Source organism: Cucurbita maxima, unplaced genomic scaffold (genome assembly GCF_002738345.1).
Source record: "Cucurbita maxima cultivar Rimu unplaced genomic scaffold, Cmax_1.0 Cma_Scf00007, whole genome shotgun sequence".
Taxonomy (NCBI): domain Eukaryota; kingdom Viridiplantae; phylum Streptophyta; class Magnoliopsida; order Cucurbitales; family Cucurbitaceae; genus Cucurbita; species Cucurbita maxima.
Genome location: NW_019272023.1, coordinates 244,165 through 263,479, shown reverse-complemented (window position 1 = coordinate 263,479; position 19,315 = coordinate 244,165). Strand labels below are relative to the sequence as shown.

The following is a 19,315-nucleotide window of genomic DNA, read 5'->3' as shown; positions in this document are numbered from 1 at the left end:
TTTTTTTTTTTTTTTTTTTTTTTTTTTAAGAACATNATTAGTTAAAGTCAAAAGGTTGGAATTTCACCCCACATATTTAAAATAATAATAATAAAAAATAAATAAATATTTAAAACTTAGTAGTCTATTTGTCCAAATGTATTATTTGAATTAATTCGATAAACATTCAATGGGAAAAGTCAAGATTCTTTATTTGAAAACGAAACAATTCTTTTTACCTAAATTGACTATAAAAAAAAAAAAAAAAAAAAAAAAAAAAAAAAAAAAAAAAAAAAAAAAAAAAAAAAAAAAAAAAAAAAAANAAAAAAAGTCAAATGACCTGCAAGTCCTGCCATATAGACCTATGGATTGTACAGACCGGGGTTAGGATGGTAAGAACCTCACATGTGGGTCCCCCGAAAAAATAGGAACAAGCTTCGGTGGGTCCCTAACTAAATTAAATTTTTTGTACAACTATTGCTGACTTTTATTGTTTTTTTAAACTCCAGTTGTCAACATTGCAAGGGTCAAATGTTTAGACCAATCTCTGATTCCTTCTATTCCAAGCCATAAAGTTACAGAAATGGGCGGATAAGGGAACATATTTTTATGTAACTAGTTTTTATTTTATTATTTTTTTAACTTTAACTCATAAATATTATAGTTAATTTTTGAATTGTGACGTTTCACTGGATAATTTATCAAACTGCAAAGTTTTACTTTTCGGTAAAATAAAGTTAGTGAACTATGAAAGGGTTGACTTAGGCAGAATATCGTTAGACCAGTGCATTTCACATTTACATTTTAGGCGTAGCGAAATATTGGGCCTTCTGTTTTCTTCAAGCTCAAGAACTATTGGGTCCAGGCCCATCGGGCCCATATGTGTGACTCGTGTACGTGCATTTGGACTGGGTATATATACCGTAGTAGTTGGGTCATTTCATCTCATTTCAAGATATTCCCAAAGCCCGGCAAAGTAATTTCTCGAGGACAAGTTTAGCCTTCAATAGGCTTCATATTTTCGTTTGGAAGTGTTGCCTTTCCCCCAAAGCATTTCACCTTCGTCTCTCGTGGACTTCGAGTTTCTGATTCTTGAGAGCTTTGCATCGTTGATCCCGATGGATCGAACTCAGATAGTTCTGTTAGGTCTGCCGATCTTTCTGCTTTTTACTGATATTGTGAATCTTTTCACGCCTCCGCCTCCTAAACCTGTCAATCATCCTCCACCTCGAGTTCACTACCAGCCTAAATCTCAACCAGTCATCCAGGAACCGCTTGAATTTCCTACGGAGGTTAATGATTTCATGTTTGATTGGACATTTCTTGAATTTTGTTATTATTTTTTATATTCTACAACTTAATTTTTCGTCTCGTTTTGGATTGCAGAAACGGAGTGGAATCGGAGAAATTGGCCAGGGCAGCGTTATTAATATCAATTTCTGTGTTTCTTGTTCTTTCAGGTAGTTCATCGTCTTGATTGCCAATTTTTGTGTTTATTTGTCTCATTTTGGGCGGGAAGTGAGCGAATCAAACGTTTATGTGACTTTCCTTTCTTGTGTTTTTTTCTCCTCCATTTTTCATCGACTCTGATCACGCATCATATTGCGGTAAACTTATAGTGAAGGAGAATCTGATTGTTGTGTGTTTGTTTTTCCTTAGCACACGTTTCTTTGATTATCGTTAACTTCCTCGATTGAACGAACATTTTTTGTTCTCAGTGTAGGTCTCTTTTGTTATTGTTAACTTCCTTCGTCGATTAAACAAACGTTTCGACTTCTCTACCTTCTAGTAGTTGTTATTTTAGAACATTAAATCTCCAGTCGGTTGTACTTCGGAGTTTTGCCTCTTCTTTTAAACACGATTTCTTTGTTTTTTTCCCCCTATAAGTCCAGGTTTCTTTTACCTTTAACTTCCTCGATTAGTTATCATTTCGATTTCTCTACTATCTAGTGATTGCTGAGAGTCATTATGATGAAAAATTAGTTATACTTTGGAATCTTTCTTGTTCCTTTGATCTTGATTTTTTTTTCCTCACCTTTGATTAGCACGGATTTCTTTTATTACCCTAACATCCTCGATTGAACTATTATTTTGACTTCTCCCCACCTTCGTGGTCGGTTGGAGTCATCATCATGAAAAACAGGCCGAGTCTGCTTCACTGTTGTTGTTCAGTTAATCATGATTTCTTAGCTTATTTTAATCACAACATTGTTAGCTTCCTCAGTTGAACAAATATTTCAGTTCCTCTACTCTCTAGCAGCTGTTGAATTCATAGTCATTATAATAAAAAGTTTGTTGTATTCTTCTTCACTGTTGTTGTTCCTCTGTTAATATGCTTGTTCTTGTTCAAGATAAGAGTGCTGAACGAACATAATTGCATACATATGGAAACAATTTGTAATAAATTTCCATATGGAGCCAACTTCTCTATGTTAGGTTGTCTGAGATGGAGCAAGGCATAGCATAAAAACGTAGGTTTCAATTGACTTCAGCTGTTTGAGAGCCTATAAAATGAACTTACTTATAGCATGCTTTAGTGTTGCATTGATAAGCAACTTCAGTAGATTATGCCTTGCAAGTTAATTTTCATTTAGGTTTAGAAACAGTTTAACGTTTCAAACTCCCCAATGGGATAAAAAATGAACTGGATTGTGAAAGATAGAATTTTGGTCTCTACTCATACAGCATAAGAATCGAGCACAAGTCTAATTAGAGTAGCATTTACCAAATTACCTTCTTGTTTTTACACGATATTATTGAAAAATAATTTCACTCGTGATTCCAAGTTGGCCAATAAATGATCCAATGTTCTTCATGGAATAAATATCATATATTTCTTTACTTGTATTTACGAAGCATCGGACAGGCACTTAAATAATGGTGTTAGTTATTATGCTAAGTTTGTGGGTAGATTTCACCGTAATCCGTAATTATCTTTCTGCGTGAACTATGATATTTGCTCCAGATTCCACCCCCCCACTACAAATAGGAAATGTTCAGAAGCTGTGTGCTTGCGTTTGATCTATATGTTTTGGGGCTGTCTCTTTAAAATGTAGTAGTACTGCCATGTTATCTCAATTTGTGGAAATGCTTGCTGTGAAATGATTTTACACTTACTGTGGCAGAGGTACTGCGATAAACATGAAAAATATGCTGGAGTTGTCGTTTCCTGGAGTTGAAGTTATTTTGGCAAATTACCCCCCGCCACTCCCAAAGCGCCTTCTTAGTAAAGTAGTACCCGTCGTTCAGTTTGGAGTTATTGGAATAATAACGGCAGGGGAACACATTTTTCCTAGGTTGGGGATGGCACCGCCACCTTGGTACTATTCATTGCGTGCAAATAGGTTTGGAAGCATTGCAAGCACTTGGCTATTTGGAAATTTTATCCAGTCATTCTTACAAAGTTCTGGAGCCTTCGAAGTATATTGCAACGGTGAAATGGTAAGATTCTTTTGAAACCTTATTCTGGTTTCTTTTTTTTTTTTTTTGGGTAAGATGACTGTTGACCGATATTATCTGTTTTCTGAAGGTATTTTCTAAGTTGAAGGAGCAGAGATTTCCTGGTGAGATTGAGTTGAGAGACCTTATTGGAAGGAAACTTTCTGGGTCGAGATTTGTTGACAACGCCGGAGGAGTTTGGTCATAGGTATGTGACTTCTTGTGATCATTACCATCTAATCCAACTTTATAATAGCTTAGGGGGAGGAGCTTGTCTTTGATAGAGATTCAGTTTCAATGTCTTCGTTATATACTAAACATTACTCCCTGTTCCCCATTACCTTTGCTACGGAATCAGAACTTTTAAAACTTCAAATTCATCCCACTCTAAAAGAAAGTCCAAATTCATCTGTTGATTTCATACCCTAATTTCCTTGTTTGATATCATTTTGCATGGTCATAGGTAGGCTAGGTTTTTGTTGTAAGAAGTAAATGCGGTACATGATGAAGAATAACTTTTACTAGCTGCTGAACATGAACATGTGCATTTGTAATATGTTTGAAAAGTGCTTTTGAAGGAATATTTTGTTTGAAGTTGATAATTTTATACAAAATATTTTCCCATTTAAAATCTTGGTATACACTATATGAATTTTTGTTTTGTACGAAAATAGTGCAAGTGACTAATTCTACCATCTTCGTCTATGATTTTCATCTACATACCTTCCTATAATCTACATTTGTTTTTATCTTTCTATCGTTTTCTTCATATTAATCAGAATGCGATTTGTTTGTTTTATAAGTTTTTATAAGATGGTTTCATTCACATTCCAGTTATTAGATGATATTTTTTTCCCCACGTATTTAGTCTAAAAGCTGCATTTTGAATGTCCAAGTAACTAGAATTAGCTTTAATTAGTCTTGGTCCTGTAAGTTACTTCTATGTTGGTGACACTAACAGAAGGTTGGACTAAACATTGACGATGCCGCCTGTGTTCAAATTCTCAATGATAGGACAAGGTTTATTCTCTCCTCTCTTTGTCTTACCGTCTCCATTCTCTCTCCAGTAGGGAGAGGAAAAGAGTCCCATCAACTATAATATAATATAATTTGGTTCCTGAACTTTCATCTGATTTTTTAGCTTTCAAAAGTGCTTAATTCATTTAGAAATTCTTCCAAGTCTTTGAGACATTTTTCACAAAATATTTTCAATAATTTGCTGATTGATTGTATTGATCACAAATGTTTTTTTTTTCCTAATGGCTTGTTTTTAATATCTTTTATCAATCATTGTAAAGTCATATTTTTAGATAATCTCATTTGAATTAAAGCGAGATGAAATTCTTTTATTCCAAATAATTTTTTTTTCAAAATACCATTCACCTAAAATCATTGTAATATGTAGAAAATTTGATTTTATTATTACAACTATTGTCTCACTGCAAAAATAATTTTATTTTAATTTTTTAAATAATGAAGAATTACAAGTAAAATGGTCGTCTGACTTTTCCCCACCGTTTGCAGGTAGGGGAAAAAAAACGCTCTATTTCCACATCTTCGCCTAAAATGGCAAATGATGGTAGTGCAATTCCTCGTACTACAAAATTTGGTAATAATAAATCAATTGATCTTTTAAGTAGAGGCAATGCTCCAAAGCTTGGACGGATAAAAATGGAAGGAGATATCCAATTGAACCGAACATAGAAAAAATATCATTCCAATCCATAAACAACCTGTGTACTGAAAATTATTCAAAGTCTAAAAGTTCCCAAGTAATTTTTGTAAATTACTCGTGTTTTTAGTTATTTAAAACAATATCTTCCAATTCTTTTGATCTAAAACTACGTAATGAAAAATATTTATAAAAGTAATTAGAAAATAAAGTCAAACTGTTTAATTAGTGTTTTTATATCCGAAATATAAACAAATTATTAGCTTACTTCCTCGGGGATAATCCGAAATATACAGTTACGAGATACAAATAAAAACGTATAAAAATGGAAGGGGATAGTACCTTACTCTCTGATTATCGAGGAGGGCCTCTCGCATCCATCCAGAACATTCTTAACTTCACCGGAGCTCTGCGAACCCAACCTGCCAAATGGGCTCCTCTCGAATATTCACACGATAAGAAGAATTACTCACACGAAGATAGAAAAAGTTAACAATTCTGACAATCACCAGTTGGAAATCATATTCGGATGGCTTAAAACTTGCAATTCCTAAGCAACTCAACTCTCAGGCCATTTCAACCAATGAGTGCGAGTGAGTGTGAGTGTGAGTGTGAGTGTGCGTATCGATTCCGAGTTCACAATAGACGTTCTCTCTGCCATCTAGTCCTTTGGTGATTAATTGGCAAGCTGAAGGGCATGAAGGGGAAAGAACGGTTGTGAAGAAATATATACCTATTAAGTATGAAACAACTATTTCAGATAGGTTTAATCATTCATTCATATATGCCACCATTTCCGCTTTTCCATCGTCCTCACAAGTTCATTTGCTAATGACGCAAAGTCTTCTGCGCCATTTCGCAAATCTTCTGTGCGCTTACTCAGTTTCTACAAAACATCAACAACGCAAAGTGCGACATGAATTTTTACTTGTGTTTGTGAGATGAAAACATCGGATATGGGTAATAAAGTTGAAACCCATGCAAGTACGTGAATGAAATGGGGCCGGATAAGTCCAGCAATTCCATCTTCCTATTAAATCAAACTTCTGAGAAACCGGTAAGAAGATTAGGCATGAAGCAACCCGAAACATACCTCTAATTTTTCTTGCCTCTCTAAGAGTTTGTTTCTCGCATGTGCAGCAGCCATAGAAGCATCCTACATTTCACTGTACATTAGAAGAGGAAAAAACAACCAATACCAGAATCAAAGTATAGTTCTGATTTGAAATTACCCCGGAAAATTTGTATGTGGCTAAAATTTCTTCAGTTGTTCTAGTTTTAGGCTTCCAATCATCATCCCCATCTCCAAACAATCTTTGCCTATCTGTTCTCCTCTCCTCTGCACAGACAGCACATAGTTTACTTGCCTATCTGTTTTCCTCTCCTTTCTATCAGATTTGGGTTCAGTTTGGTTATACCTTTAACATCCTTGGATGAAGTAGATGCTGGTGGTGGTGGTTTGTCGTCTATTTCAATATCATCTATTTCAAAAAGAAAGTTAACAGTGACCAAAAAATTCGGCAAGAAACAATAGTGTGGATTATGGGACTTGTTTAGAGCAGAACCTATTGTGAGTTCCTCAACTTCCTCGGTATTCTTAAGAGCTGAGGATGATGAATCTGGGAACGGAGGCTTCAGAAATATTTCCTCCAAATGAGCACAATAAGATTCACGGGAAGTGCAAAAATTTACGGTAGGGGTCATTTTCCCGCCTTTAAAGCCTTTGACAATGCTACTTAATATCCCCGTTGACGGAAGCTGCAGTAACACCGTTATAAATTGAGGCTGAGTGAAAATATTAAACGCTTTAAGAGGAAAAGGAAAATATTCTGTTCAAACCTGATTGTTCTTCTGATAAGATGAAACACTAAAAGCAGCATCGGCAGCAGCAGCAACAACTTCATCATGGAGACTAGGCAAGGAGTCAGGAATGCTGAAAACAGCAAACTATTTAATCCTCTTTCACGATTTAACTAATATTCTATCATGCCAGTTAACAAAACATCAAATTACCTGAACTCATTTTCCTTGGATAACAGAGAGAGAAAAGCTACCTCGCCCCCGTTGGCCTATTAACACAAGGATGTTCCAAATAAACCTTTAAGATCGTGAAAACTGCTATAAATGTTCCAACACTCACTTTTCTGACTGAATATTATATATATGCAACAGTATAATTGCAAGCATACCAGCACTATCTGCCCTTGTTCAGAAGAACTTGAAATCTTGTCCATGTTTGCCTTAAAGTTCCACATTAGAATGGATTGGAGGGAGCTTGCTTTCAGCAACTCTAAATCTGGCAACGATCTAGTCAAAATTTGGAATCAGCAGCAACCATCAAACAAACAGCAAAGCAATACTGCCTAAATTTATATGACTAATAAATGAGCAAAATTATGTTGTGCGCCGAAAGCGGAACAAATGTACTCACAACACTAAATTTACTCACAACACTAAATTTACTCAAGGCATACAATTTGCACAGAAAACTTGATGATTTCAACAGCAGAAAGAATGGCATTATATAGCCTTCTGCTAAACCTAAATATAAACTAACAAGCCTAGAATAGGTCATCTAAATATAAGCTAACAAGCCTAGCAAGACCTTGAGAATAGGTCACTCAAATATAAACTAACAACCCTAAAAATAGAATAGGGCTTATGACAGTGCTTAACAATCTCCACCTTGTCATAAGATTTCCAAGTTGATAGCGAATTTGGTTGCTACCACATCAACACACTACTCCTTCCTTCCGACGTTGATGAGATCCAAACAATGGCAGAACTTTTCACGAGCGATCACCTTTGTCAACATATCAGCAGGGTTATCAGCAGTTCCAATTTTTAGTAAACGAATATCCCCTTTGCTAATGATTTCTCGAATAAAGTGAAAACGGACATCAATGTGTTTTGTACGAGCATGATGGACTTGATTTTTTGACAAGCAAATAGCGCTCTGGCTATCACAAAATACATCTATATGTCCCTGCAAAATACCCAAGTCATTGATCAAACCATGCATCCAAATAGCTTCTTTAAAAGCTTCCGTTACCGCCATATACTCTGCTTCAGTGGTAGACAATGCAACAGTAGACTGCAATGTTGAGCGCCAACAAACAGGTCCACCAGCCATAGTAAATAAATAACCCGTGGTGGATCGTCGCTTATCCAAATCACCAGCATAATCAGAATCCACAAAACCAGCTACACGATTGTCAAGATTAAACATTTCTTGTTTTTGAAACTTAATACCAACATCAATAGTGCCAAGAATGTACCTAAGAATCCATTTTACAGCCTGCCAATGCTCTTTACCAGGATTATGCATATAACGACTCACCATGCTTACTGCGTGTGAAAGATCAGGTCGAGTACACACCATAGCATACATCAACGCACCAACAGCATTTGTATAAGGAATGTTCTCCATATATCTTTTGTCATCGTCAGAACTTGGACACATGGAAGCACTAAGCTTGAAATGAGGAGCAAGTGGAGTACTAACAGGTTTGGTTGAATTATTCAAACTAAATCTTGACAATACCTTGCGTAGATATTGAGACTGAGTCAACCAGACTGTACCTTTTTTCCGATCTCGCTCTATCTCCATTCCAAGTATTTTCTTTGCATTGCCTAAGTCTTTCATTTCAAATGTTTTAGAAAGCTCATCTTTGAGTTTATCAATCTCCACCTGTCTCTTTGAAGCAATTAACATATCATCAACATATAAGAGCAAGTAGATAAACGATCCATCATCGAGACATCTATAATACACACAATGGTCAAATTGACTATGAGTATACATATGCTCTACCATGAAATGATCAAACCTTTTATACCATTGGCGAGGGGATTGCTTCAGCCCATACAAAGATTTCTTCAATCTGCATACTAAATGTTGCTGTCCAACTACTCGGAAACCAACTGGTTGCGTCATATATATTTCTTCTTCCAAATCTCCATGCAAAAAAGCAGTTTTTACATCGAGTTGTGCAAGCTCAAGATTAAATTGAGCAACCAAAGCCAACAAAATTCGAATCGAAGAATGTTTTACCACAGGTGAGAAAATTTCATTGTAATCAATACCTTCCTTTTGTGCGTAGCCTTTAGCCACAAGTCGAGCCTTATAACGTATACCAAAAGGGTCTTCCTTTTTTGCAAAAACCCATTTACAACCAATTTCCTTCTTACCTTTTGGAAGTTGTACCAAATCCCAAGTTTGATTTATCTCCAATGATGCTATCTCCTGATTCACAGCCTCTTGCCAGTGTAAGCTATCCGGGCTCTGAATAGCATCTTTGTAACTGTTAGGAACTCCATCAATCAAAGAGAAAGCATATGCTATCGTATCATCAAACCTTGCAGGTTTTCGAATTACCCTTCGTGGTCTATTCTTGGCGATTGACTCAGGTTCCTCCACTCTTTCATTTACAAGGCTTTGCTCCTCAAGACTTTGCTCTTTCTGTTCTAAGACATCAAAGTTATTATTTACCTGGTCAATAGGTTCTTCAGTAGGAGCAACCACATCAGGAGAGAACACCACCTTCTCCACCTGCTTCAATGTCTCGTCATTATTTTCAATTTTCTGCAAAAACATTCCAGACTCATCGAATGTCACATCTCGACTATTAACAATCTTACTTGTTTCTGGACACCATAACCTATAGCCCTTCACACCTTTGCTAAAGCCCATAAACTTGGCTTTTTTTGCTCTAGGATCCAGCTTTGAGTCTGTCACATGATAATAAGCAGGACACCCAAACACATGTAATTTATCATAATCACTAACAGGACTACCTGACCATACCTCAAGCGGAGTTCTCCCACCGTTTCCAGAAACAGGTAAACGATTCACCAAGTGAACTGCATAACTGAGAGCCTCAGCCCAAAATGCCTTACTCAATCCTGCTTGAGACAATATGCATCGAACCTTCTCTATTAATGTCTGGTTCATTCTCTCAGCAACTCCATTTTGTTGTGGCTTACCAGGAACAGTGAAGTGTCGAACGATCCCTTCATCTCGGCATACTTTAAGGAATGGATCATAAGTATATTCTCCCCCGTTGTCTGATCTCAGCCTTTTGATTTTCTTGTCCGTCTGATTCTCTACCATTTTCTTCCACTCTAGGAAGATTTGGAGAACCTCGTTTTTGTGCCTCATGGGATACATCCAAACTCTCTTCGAGTAGTCATCAATAAAGGTGACGAACCACCTCTTTCCTCCCAATGAGACATTCTTTGTGGGACCCCATACATCAGTGTGAACATAATCCAAAATGCCCTTTGTTTGGTGTATAGTTGTACCAAACTTCACATTTTTTTGTTTGCCAAATATACAATGTTCACAGAAATCAATTCTTCCAGTTGTGGCACCCTTAAGGACTCCTTGGTTCACCAGTGTCTGAAGCGCCTTCTCACCAGCATGCCCGAGTCGCATGTGCCATAATTTCGATATGTCTTGTTCTTTCGAACTTGCCACAGCAGCATGCCCAATTATTGTGGTTCCGTTGAGGTAGTATATGCTACCTCTTCTAGTTCCTGTAATTGCCACCAAAGCTCCACGAGCTACTTTCAAATTCCCTCCTTCCAAAATGATGCGATAACCACTCGCATCCAAAACGCCAAGTGAAATCAAATATTTCTTCAAGTCAGGGACATACCTCACATCTTTGAGTTTTCGTATAACCCCATCAAACATCTTGATTTGTACTGAGCCGATTCCCATTATCTTACAAGTACTATCATTTCCCATATAGACAACTCCACCATTGAACTCCTTGAAGTCCAAAAACATCTCTTTGTTGGGACACATATGATAGGAGCACCCAGAATCAAGAATCCATTCACTGGTTTGACTGACTGATTGAGAGATTGTCAAGGCATCATCCGTATCAGTGTCGTCATCTCTAACCACATTGGACTTCGACCCCTTCTCTTTTAAGATCGGACAATCCTTTTTCCAATGGCCTTTCTGTCGACAATATGCACACTCATTTTTATCAAGTTTTCTCCAATTATCAGATCTACCTCTCGACTTTAATCGAGACTCTCCACATTCGTTCTTTTTCCAATTGGAAGTCCTTCCATGAGCAGTGAGAACATTTGAGCTAGAGCTTTGATACGTCTCCTTTTCTTTCTTTCGCATCTCATTGTTTATTAAGGCATTTGAAACATCTTCAAAATCAATATCAGTAATTCCATGTAGTAGGGTCGTTACTAAAAACTCGTAGGATTCCGGCAAGGAGTTTAATAACAACAACGCCTTGTCCTCGTCATCAATCTTAACATCAAGATTGAGCAAATCAGTGATGATTTTGTTAAAATCATCCAAATGCTCAGCCATTGAGATGCCTTCCTTGTAATCAAAACGGAAGAGTTTCTTCTTCAAATAGAGTTTATTTTCCACACTCTTCTTCATATATTTCGCTTCAAGCTTGTCCCATAATTCTTTCGCCATGGTAACCTTCATAAATGGATATTTCTGATCCTTGCCAAGACAGGATCGAATAATTCCACAGGCTTGCCGATTTAATTTCGTCCATTCTGCTTCTGTCATGTCTTCAGGCATTTCCTCTTGGAGAGAGACATCGAGGTCTTGCATGACCAACAAATCGCTAACTTCGCCTCGCCAAACACCAAAATTATTGGTTCCATCAAATTTCTCTACTTCAAGATTGGAACTCCACACTCTCGATCCACGTCGTGATGGTTCTGCCATTTGCAATAATTAATCTGGATGAAACTCAAAAACACAATTCTTGAAAATTGATTTTCAAGAGAATAACCACGATTGTGAGCACGTCTAATGGTCGATGATGCCCAAGCTTTCACAATACCCCAAAATACCACAACCTAGCTCTGATACCACTTGTTGTGCGCCGAAAGCGGAACAAATGTACTCACAACACTAAATTTACTCACAACACTAAATTTACTCAAGGCATACAATTTGCACAGAAAACTTGATGATTTCAACAGCAGAAAGAATGGCATTATATAGCCTTCTGCTAAACCTAAATATAAACTAACAAGCCTAGAATAGGTCATCTAAATATAAGCTAACAAGCCTAGCAAGACCTTGAGAATAGGTCACTCAAATATAAACTAACAACCCTAAAAATAGAATAGGGCTTATGACAGTGCTTAACAAATTATATATCTAATCTGGTAGGAGTGCTTTGGCATAAATGTGGTAATCAAGCCTACACGTCTAATAACATTAGCACATCAAGTGCAAGAGGTTAGCTCCTTACCTTATTTCAATAACACCAGACTGAAACAACAATACTAATCCGACATCTCTTTCTTTGATTTTAAAAGTAGTAGTCCAACAACAATTTGACTGCTTCACTTTACGAGTAGGTTTATTATTTCCCTGTCACAATGAGAGCATTTAGTTAGAAACTGAAGCAACCAAAAAGAAAGAAAGGAAAAGATAAAAAAAGGTATAGAAGAACCTGAATTATGGATTTGACCGAGTATAAGCGCAATGAATCCTCACAACAAAGTAGAACATATGAATCAAGAAACTTTTCGGCATGACGTGTTTCTTCTGCAGAAGAATCATGTTGGGATTCGTGCAAATTTGATCCAGCAGAACCACTGCCTAGATTACATTCACTTTTGGTAGTAGGATTTTGGGATGACTCCTCATTATCCTTTTCATCAGGAGATCCAGAGACAGAAATACCACTCTCTGGATACAGCAACAAAAAACCTTGTCACGACAAAGGTACACACACCCAAAGTTTTTATTTTCTTATAATCTTGCGGAGATGGATATAATACTTGCCTATGACATACATTGAAATCGCAACAGATTCCTTTTTCAAGTGCCACGGCCGAGGGCTGATCATGTTTCCGGCAGTACCATCAAAAACATTGATCTTTGCATCTTTGGTTAATATAAACAATGGTTCTTCAGCACAATCAACTGCAGATTTAGCCCCTGAGTGCTTGGGGCTCCTTATAGGGCCATGAGTTACAGCAAAATTTCCTTTCCAAATCATTGTAATAATGGGGGAGCATGAGTTAGATATGCCCTCCGTAAAGAATAAAACTGATGATGAAGAAACATCGAGCACTGCAATCTGAAAAGAACGCAGGCTCAGAGACCCTATTATAAGCAAGTAAAATTAAGAAGTTTGGTTGTGGAGAATCCTTACACGACCATTTCCATACCCCACACCAAGTTTAACTCCACCCTTAGAAAACTGCAATGCTTGAATTGGGGAATTTAGGAGAGAAAAGACAGCTCTACAATGAGGTCCTTTGCCTTGAGGCAGACTATGAACTGTGGAATAAGTTGACCATGCTTATTAATAGTTGATTTCTAGTAAAAATGGGTGAAGTAATAAAGATAATTCAGACACACAAGTCAATTTTTTGGAATTGAAACAACTCATCAGAGGTATAGCAACCTAAAATTTAACCATTTACAAGCTTGCCTTGAACTGTTTTTATATATGCTGAAAAAGGTTGAAGTTTCGTGCAGATGCTCAACTGTTCACATAATCAACGACTCTCCAACCAATCCAAATTTTAACCTTGACAAAAACATTGGTTTCTCAAAATCTTTGAGGATAATAGTTCACATGAAAATGAAATTTTAATTAAACATGCAGGATCCATTCTATAAATAGCGAGGTCCTAGTTTCAAAATTCCATTTGAGATTGCAAGCATGGGGGAAAATATTTTTGCTACAATTAGCAAAGCTTCTTTTCTTTCCCCCTTTAGGAGAAAAGGATTGGGGCGGGGAGGAGAGAGAGAGAGAGAATTAACAAATTAAATACCTTCACGTCTGGATTCGGTAACAAAGTATAAATTTTTGTCATCAGCACTGCCTTTAAGGTCATAAATCCGCACCTATCCAGTTAGTTTAGCAAGGAAACAGTAAGTACAAAAGAATTTTAGGAGCCAGATCTTATCTAAACAACAAAAGATTTCTAACCAGACCACATTCATTGCCAACAGCTAAAGAAGTAGTAGCACAGCAGAAGTCCAATTTTAATATAGGAGCACTTGAACCAGCAACCTTTATACCTTCCAACTGCCAAATTTCAAGTATTAATAAGAAGGTTTATATCATTTTCTTTTATCAGAAAAATAATAGGGGGAGATTATGGGGAGTTCTAACCTCAGCATCTAAATGGCATATAAAAGAAAATAAAGGATGAGTTGCATCCCAACTGCGTACAGAACCATCTTGATAACCTGCTAGGTATACCCTCTCAACCTTATCATCTTTCATTGTCGGTAACTGATAGGGCACTCCTCCAGTCAATGGCCACTTCGCACTACGAGCTTGAATTGCTGTTGAACTAAGCTTCATCAATGCTAGCTAAGAGGAAAAATACTTGAAGTCAAGGGTGTATGACTGAGGGCACACACACAGCAGAAGAGAGAGAGGATCAAATATAAGGCAGCAAATACAATACCTCAGATAAAATCTTTGTCGAGGATCCCCAATTGGGCAACTTAATAAGCTTTGACGTGGTCATGGATGGTTCAGATGTAGGTATCATTGCAGGAAACTCCAATGGAGAGATGAGTGGTTTGCTAGCTGTTTTATCTATTATTGAAGACAGCATACTGGCGTCATAAAAGTGCAGTTTCCCAGGGTTTGTAAGCACAAAAAGTTCTTCTTTGGGACCATTCCCAGCAGCACCAGGACTTGGCAACAAGATCATATCAGCAAAAGAGCCATGGAGTTTGATCTCTGTACGACCAGCACATCTCAGTACCTCCATTCCAGGTGACCACTCAATGGTTAAAACCTGTTGAAAGTCAAAACATAAAACCAACATAGCTATTTATACTCATGATTCCAAGAGGCATTTTCATATTCCATTACTAAAAAAGAGAACATTGTATTTTCTATAGAAAGTAGTTGAAATTTGGGTAGAAAAATAAAATAGTTGCATACCTTCTCTATATCATGAATCAAATACAAGGCCTTCTTATATAGAAAAAAGAACGTCAACCAATAAAAAAAAATCTTCAAGATATAAATGATAAATATACAAATAAGACACAAAAATATGAAGGAACTCCAACAAAAGTTAATAAAAAATATTAAAATAGTGGGAAAGTTAAGGTTTTAAATATCTGCCCGCACAAGTCTCATTCAGCGAACGATGCAATCAAAGAAATGAAAATTCTCCTTTTCTACAAAAAAAATTTAGCCTTCCAGTGGATGTATAAGTGAAAAATACATTCGCAATTTAATTACTGCTACAAATGTGAATGGTGTCAAGCATTATCCTTTTATTCATTAACTGCATCCACGTATACAAAGGAGCTATAGAAATGAAAAGGCAATGTGGAAGAGTTAGAATGGAACAACACACCGTTAAAACTTCTTCAGATCCTATCTCATCGCCACCATAGATGAATAACCGCCCTTCACAATCATTAGGTGCTCTACCGTTTCCAGACCAATGCAAGACAATAACAGGAAGTCTTTTCTCTGAAGATGATAATTGTAATCTAACAACATTTTTAGATACTGGCGAACCTTGTTGACCACTACCAGAAGCGGTAATTAATGTTTTCCAGAACAAGATATCTCCATCTATATATCCCACAGCAAGAATTGATCCATTGGAGGATGCCCAACAGAGAGCACTTATCTCTTTCTCTGCTAAACTATTTTCCAAAGCATCAATTGGAAGGTTATCATCCACTTCGCTTGATGATTCATCAAGTCTATCATTCATCTGCAGGTCCTTGCCGCCTCCAACAAAAAGAACTTGACCTCTTGAGACATCCCAAAGTAAAAACAAGCCACTAGCATATGCTATCAAAACACTGAGAATATTACAAACTGAAATTAGAATAATTTCACCTAAAAGAAAAGGAAAAAACTAAAGAAGAAAAATTGTATCCAAAGGAAAGAGATTAGAACTATTTTTAAGGATAAAACTACAGGTTTAATAGATTTTGTTTTAAAGATAGTTTTTTAAAACCAAGAACAAATTACTGTGATAAAATATTGTATCAGTAAAATTATGTAATTAGTTTTTACTACAAACATCAAAGTTTTAAATATGACATTTAAGTATGAAAAATAAAATTGTGTTCAAATACAAAACATTGTGAAAAAGAAATATTTAACATGTCATACTTGAGTCCAATTATTTTTTTAAATAAGAAACAGTTGGTCCTAAATGTTTCGGAATTCATAAATCATCAAATTCGTGTAATGTTTGTCCCATAACCATTTTTATGCTTCTCAGGCAACATACCAACTCAATCTAAAAACAGAGTTTAACATCTGACTATTCATTGCTGGAAGTACAAAGAAGAATAACCTTTAGTACCAACATTTCAAATCCAAAAGCAAAGAAGTTAATAAAGTTTATTCATTCCGTGCAAGTATCTTACCTGTTCCCAATAGAAGAATGTTGAAGAACTCCAATGACAGGTGAGGTTTGGACATCAGGAAATGGAAATCCCGCAACATCTATGGGCAAAAAAAAAGTGGAAAAAACAGTGTATGGTCATAAGCGAGAAGGAAAGTAAAATGCACCAAACATCTGAGTTAATACACTTTGCTCATTCAACGGTTCACTATTTTCACTTTTGTTCATTTTTTAAAAAATCACCCTTGTAATAAGGAATTTCCTAGTGGGATTAAATACATAAACAGGACATTTGTACATAAACGGATCAAAAGCAGAAGCATACAACACATAGTTCGATGAACTAGACAATAATGCCTCCAACTGAATGAAACAACAGACATTATTACCACTGATAGAAGTTGCAGAAACAAGGTACGGCAACTGCAGAAGTTTTTCTTCTTCGGCATCAAACTTGATAACTGACAAAAGACCATTCTCATCCCCGACATACCTGCATGTTATTGAATAATTTCTTATTTTCTTTTTGTGAAATCATGGCTGAATAGATCAATTTCCAGTTATTGGCCAATTGAAAGCTGAATGAGATGATGCAATGGAGGTTGATATACATGAAGTGGGAGCCACTGACGATGGAAAATGCAGTTATATTTGATTGCCACTGTAAACAGCATGCTATAGACCTGCTGTCAAGATTCCAGACCTGCCATGAAAAATAATGAATAACTACTGAAACATTTTCTAGCATAGATGAACGTGCATCCACCTAAACATGTACGACAGTGTCTTGCCACCAAAAATAAGTAATCGAAAATATTCTACCACAGAGGAATAAAATTTGTGGACGCTTGCAAATCCCGATCAACTACTTTCTGATAAGACTGCAGAGAGTCGTTCCCTCATATTATCTCAAAACACGGCTATAGAAAAGCAGGAATAGAAATAAAACTGAATACCAACTTAACCCGCTGTCTTACCAATGGTATTGAGGTTCAAATATATAAACTTAAGAATACAATGCCGGAGTAAACAAAATAGTGGGGATTAAAATTGTTATTAGCTAGATTCATGATATGGATATGAAGGTGTCTCATCGTGGTTATCAAGGATACAAAACTACTTGGTTAATGAAGACTGAATACCTGAATTTCGTTGCCATTGGAGATGCTAACTAAATAACCCTCATTCTGTAGGAACTGTAAGAAGGAATGCCCAATCAGTTCCATTGCTGCTAAAATAGGAAAGAAGTGAGTTTATAATTCACTTTTAAAAACTGCAGAAAATTTACCTCCAAGTACTTGTAAGGCAATTGGTTTGGGGACATAAGAAGCCCTTCAATACCACCTCCACCGATCACTTTTATTCTTCCATCCCTGGCATGAAAAGTTCATTCAGCTGAAACGATGTCTTCATTTTTCCTGTTCTAGATTTCTACTAGTATACATCAAAATCAAACCCTCACTCATCCAAGGTGCCATAAATTCCACAGGATAACATCACGATTATCTTGCATAATGTACAAGATAGGCCAGTAGCAGGAGAACATACTATTCATAGTTCAGATGCAGGTGACAAGCTACTCAACACTTTTTAACTTTCATATTCATCAAAATTTACAACTAACAGACGACCAACTCACAGTGTTCCAATGGCCAGTAGCCGTTGGATGGAGTCGAAAGCAAGAATTGATGTGGTTGATGGAATGCCATAGTGAACCGTGACTCTGAGATCCAAGTCCTCCGGAGTTAAACTACCGCGCAGTACAGCATGCTAAATGGAGAAAATATGAAAACAAATGATGATTTCGTTTCTGATTAGTTAAACATTGACGACGGCTCAGGATCAAGCATAAAATAGCTAACCATTGCACGTGAAAAGATACCACAGCGTGAAAAATAAGCCGCCAAGGAAATCGCTAGAGCAGTAATGAGAAATGAAAAAGAAAAAAAATAATATCTCCTCCGTTTCTTAATTGATCGGTATTACCTATAATTTGTGCCAAGGTGAAACGAAAATATCTTCCGTTCCTCGCTCGTAACTTAACCAAGACGTACAAAATATAAAGCTAAGATTAGTTCCCTAGATTGCGATATAATGTCGCCTCTATAGATTTGCAGATTACATGATCAAATGGAATATATCTTGTTCAAGATCCTTTTCATAAGATAGACAGGGCATTGAAACATACGCTATGATTAAGATGAAGATTCGTCGCCGCAGCATATTTCAGATTTCATCAATTTTGAGCAAGGAAATTAAAACCCTAGGTCATGTGCAATGTTGATGAATTCGAATACGGCAATTCTTGTCGAAGTAGAACCAGGTAGAAGTCAATACCTGAGAATGGTGAATGGCCTTCTGCAGCAATCGCTTGGCAAACATGATCGATCAACTTGACTCCGACGATTTCTTCCTAGATAGCATCCGATCAATGATCATTCCGATGACAGCTGAAGAAGTGAATTCATCGGTTTTCACTCCCGAATTTCAAGTCAAGGGCCATTCAACTTGCTCTCTCTCTTTCAAAGATTCTCTACGGTATCTTCTCCTTGGATGTATTTAATTTTCGCGCGCGGAACGCCACCTATTAATACTATTTTTGTCCCTCCCTTTCCTTCCTTCGTCCCTCGGTATATCCGCGTAAACATCCATCAACCTTTATATAAAAATAAATGCCAGTAATAAAATTTATAACAGTTTTTAAATAAAAATAACTTAATCGTTAATTTAAATACTTTTTTTTTTATAATTTCCTTTATCTACTCAAATATTCTTAGATATTGAAATTCTATTTTTTATATCTATAAAATTTAACATATACAGCAACCAACAACCAACGTGTGAGAAATGTCAGAGCGGAAA

The 19,315-nt window shown here is 36.5% G+C and overlaps 2 protein-coding genes across 4 annotated transcripts; one reads left to right on the top strand and one right to left on the bottom strand.

Annotated features, from left to right (window-relative positions):
* Positions 1-944: 944 nt before the first annotated feature.
* On the top strand, positions 945-3,840 carry LOC111482133 (selT-like protein). The gene is made up of 4 exons (XM_023127799.1): positions 945-1,271; positions 1,366-1,439; positions 3,105-3,420; positions 3,509-3,840. Exons 1-4 carry the CDS (start codon positions 1,098-1,100, stop codon positions 3,623-3,625), a joined length of 681 nt encoding a protein of 226 aa, XP_022983567.1. The 5' UTR covers positions 945-1,097; the 3' UTR covers positions 3,626-3,840.
* A 1,456-nt stretch (positions 3,841-5,296) lies between these two features.
* On the bottom strand, positions 5,297-19,064 carry LOC111481551. Of its 3 annotated transcripts, none has more exons than XM_023127027.1 (24): positions 18,791-19,064; positions 18,093-18,223; positions 17,742-17,826; positions 17,596-17,649; positions 17,065-17,156; positions 16,843-16,946; positions 16,476-16,554; positions 15,440-15,899; positions 14,528-14,866; positions 14,227-14,430; positions 14,041-14,139; positions 13,883-13,955; positions 13,255-13,382; positions 12,882-13,179; positions 12,547-12,785; positions 12,343-12,464; positions 7,279-7,396; positions 7,103-7,158; positions 6,929-7,022; positions 6,655-6,847; positions 6,508-6,585; positions 6,322-6,428; positions 6,183-6,245; positions 5,297-5,975 (listed from the first exon to the last, which is right to left on the bottom strand). In XM_023127027.1, exons 1-24 carry the CDS (start codon positions 18,833-18,835, stop codon positions 5,868-5,870), a joined length of 3,369 nt encoding a protein of 1,122 aa, XP_022982795.1. In that variant the 5' UTR covers positions 18,836-19,064; the 3' UTR covers positions 5,297-5,867. The 3 variants fall into 3 exon arrangements, with proteins under 3 accessions (XP_022982795.1, XP_022982796.1, XP_022982797.1); XM_023127028.1 differs by having other exon boundaries at positions 6,508-6,570; positions 18,791-19,063; XM_023127029.1 differs by lacking the exon at positions 5,297-5,975 and having other exon boundaries at positions 6,141-6,245; positions 6,508-6,570.
* Positions 19,065-19,315: the final 251 nt, after the last annotated feature.

Excerpts from the sequence above, each read along its gene's own strand:
- LOC111482133 (XM_023127799.1), top strand. The coding sequence starts at position 1,098 with ATGGATCGAACTCAGATAGTTCTGTTAGGTCTGCCGATCTTTCTGCTT. Across the intron at positions 1,272-1,365 it reads CGCTTGAATTTCCTACGGAG|AAACGGAGTGGAATCGGAGA; the intron begins GTTAATGATTTC and ends TTTGGATTGCAG. Across the intron at positions 1,440-3,104 it reads TGTGTTTCTTGTTCTTTCAG|AGGTACTGCGATAAACATGA; the intron begins GTAGTTCATCGT and ends TTACTGTGGCAG.
- LOC111481551 (XM_023127027.1), bottom strand. The coding sequence starts at position 18,835 with ATGTTTGCCAAGCGATTGCTGCAGAAGGCCATTCACCATTCTCAG. Across the intron at positions 7,159-7,278 it reads AACAAGGGCAGATAGTGCTG|GCCAACGGGGGCGAGGTAGC; the intron begins GTATGCTTGCAA and ends TTGTGTTAATAG. Across the intron at positions 5,976-6,182 it reads AGAGGCAAGAAAAATTAGAG|AAACTGAGTAAGCGCACAGA; the intron begins GTATGTTTCGGG and ends GATGTTTTGTAG.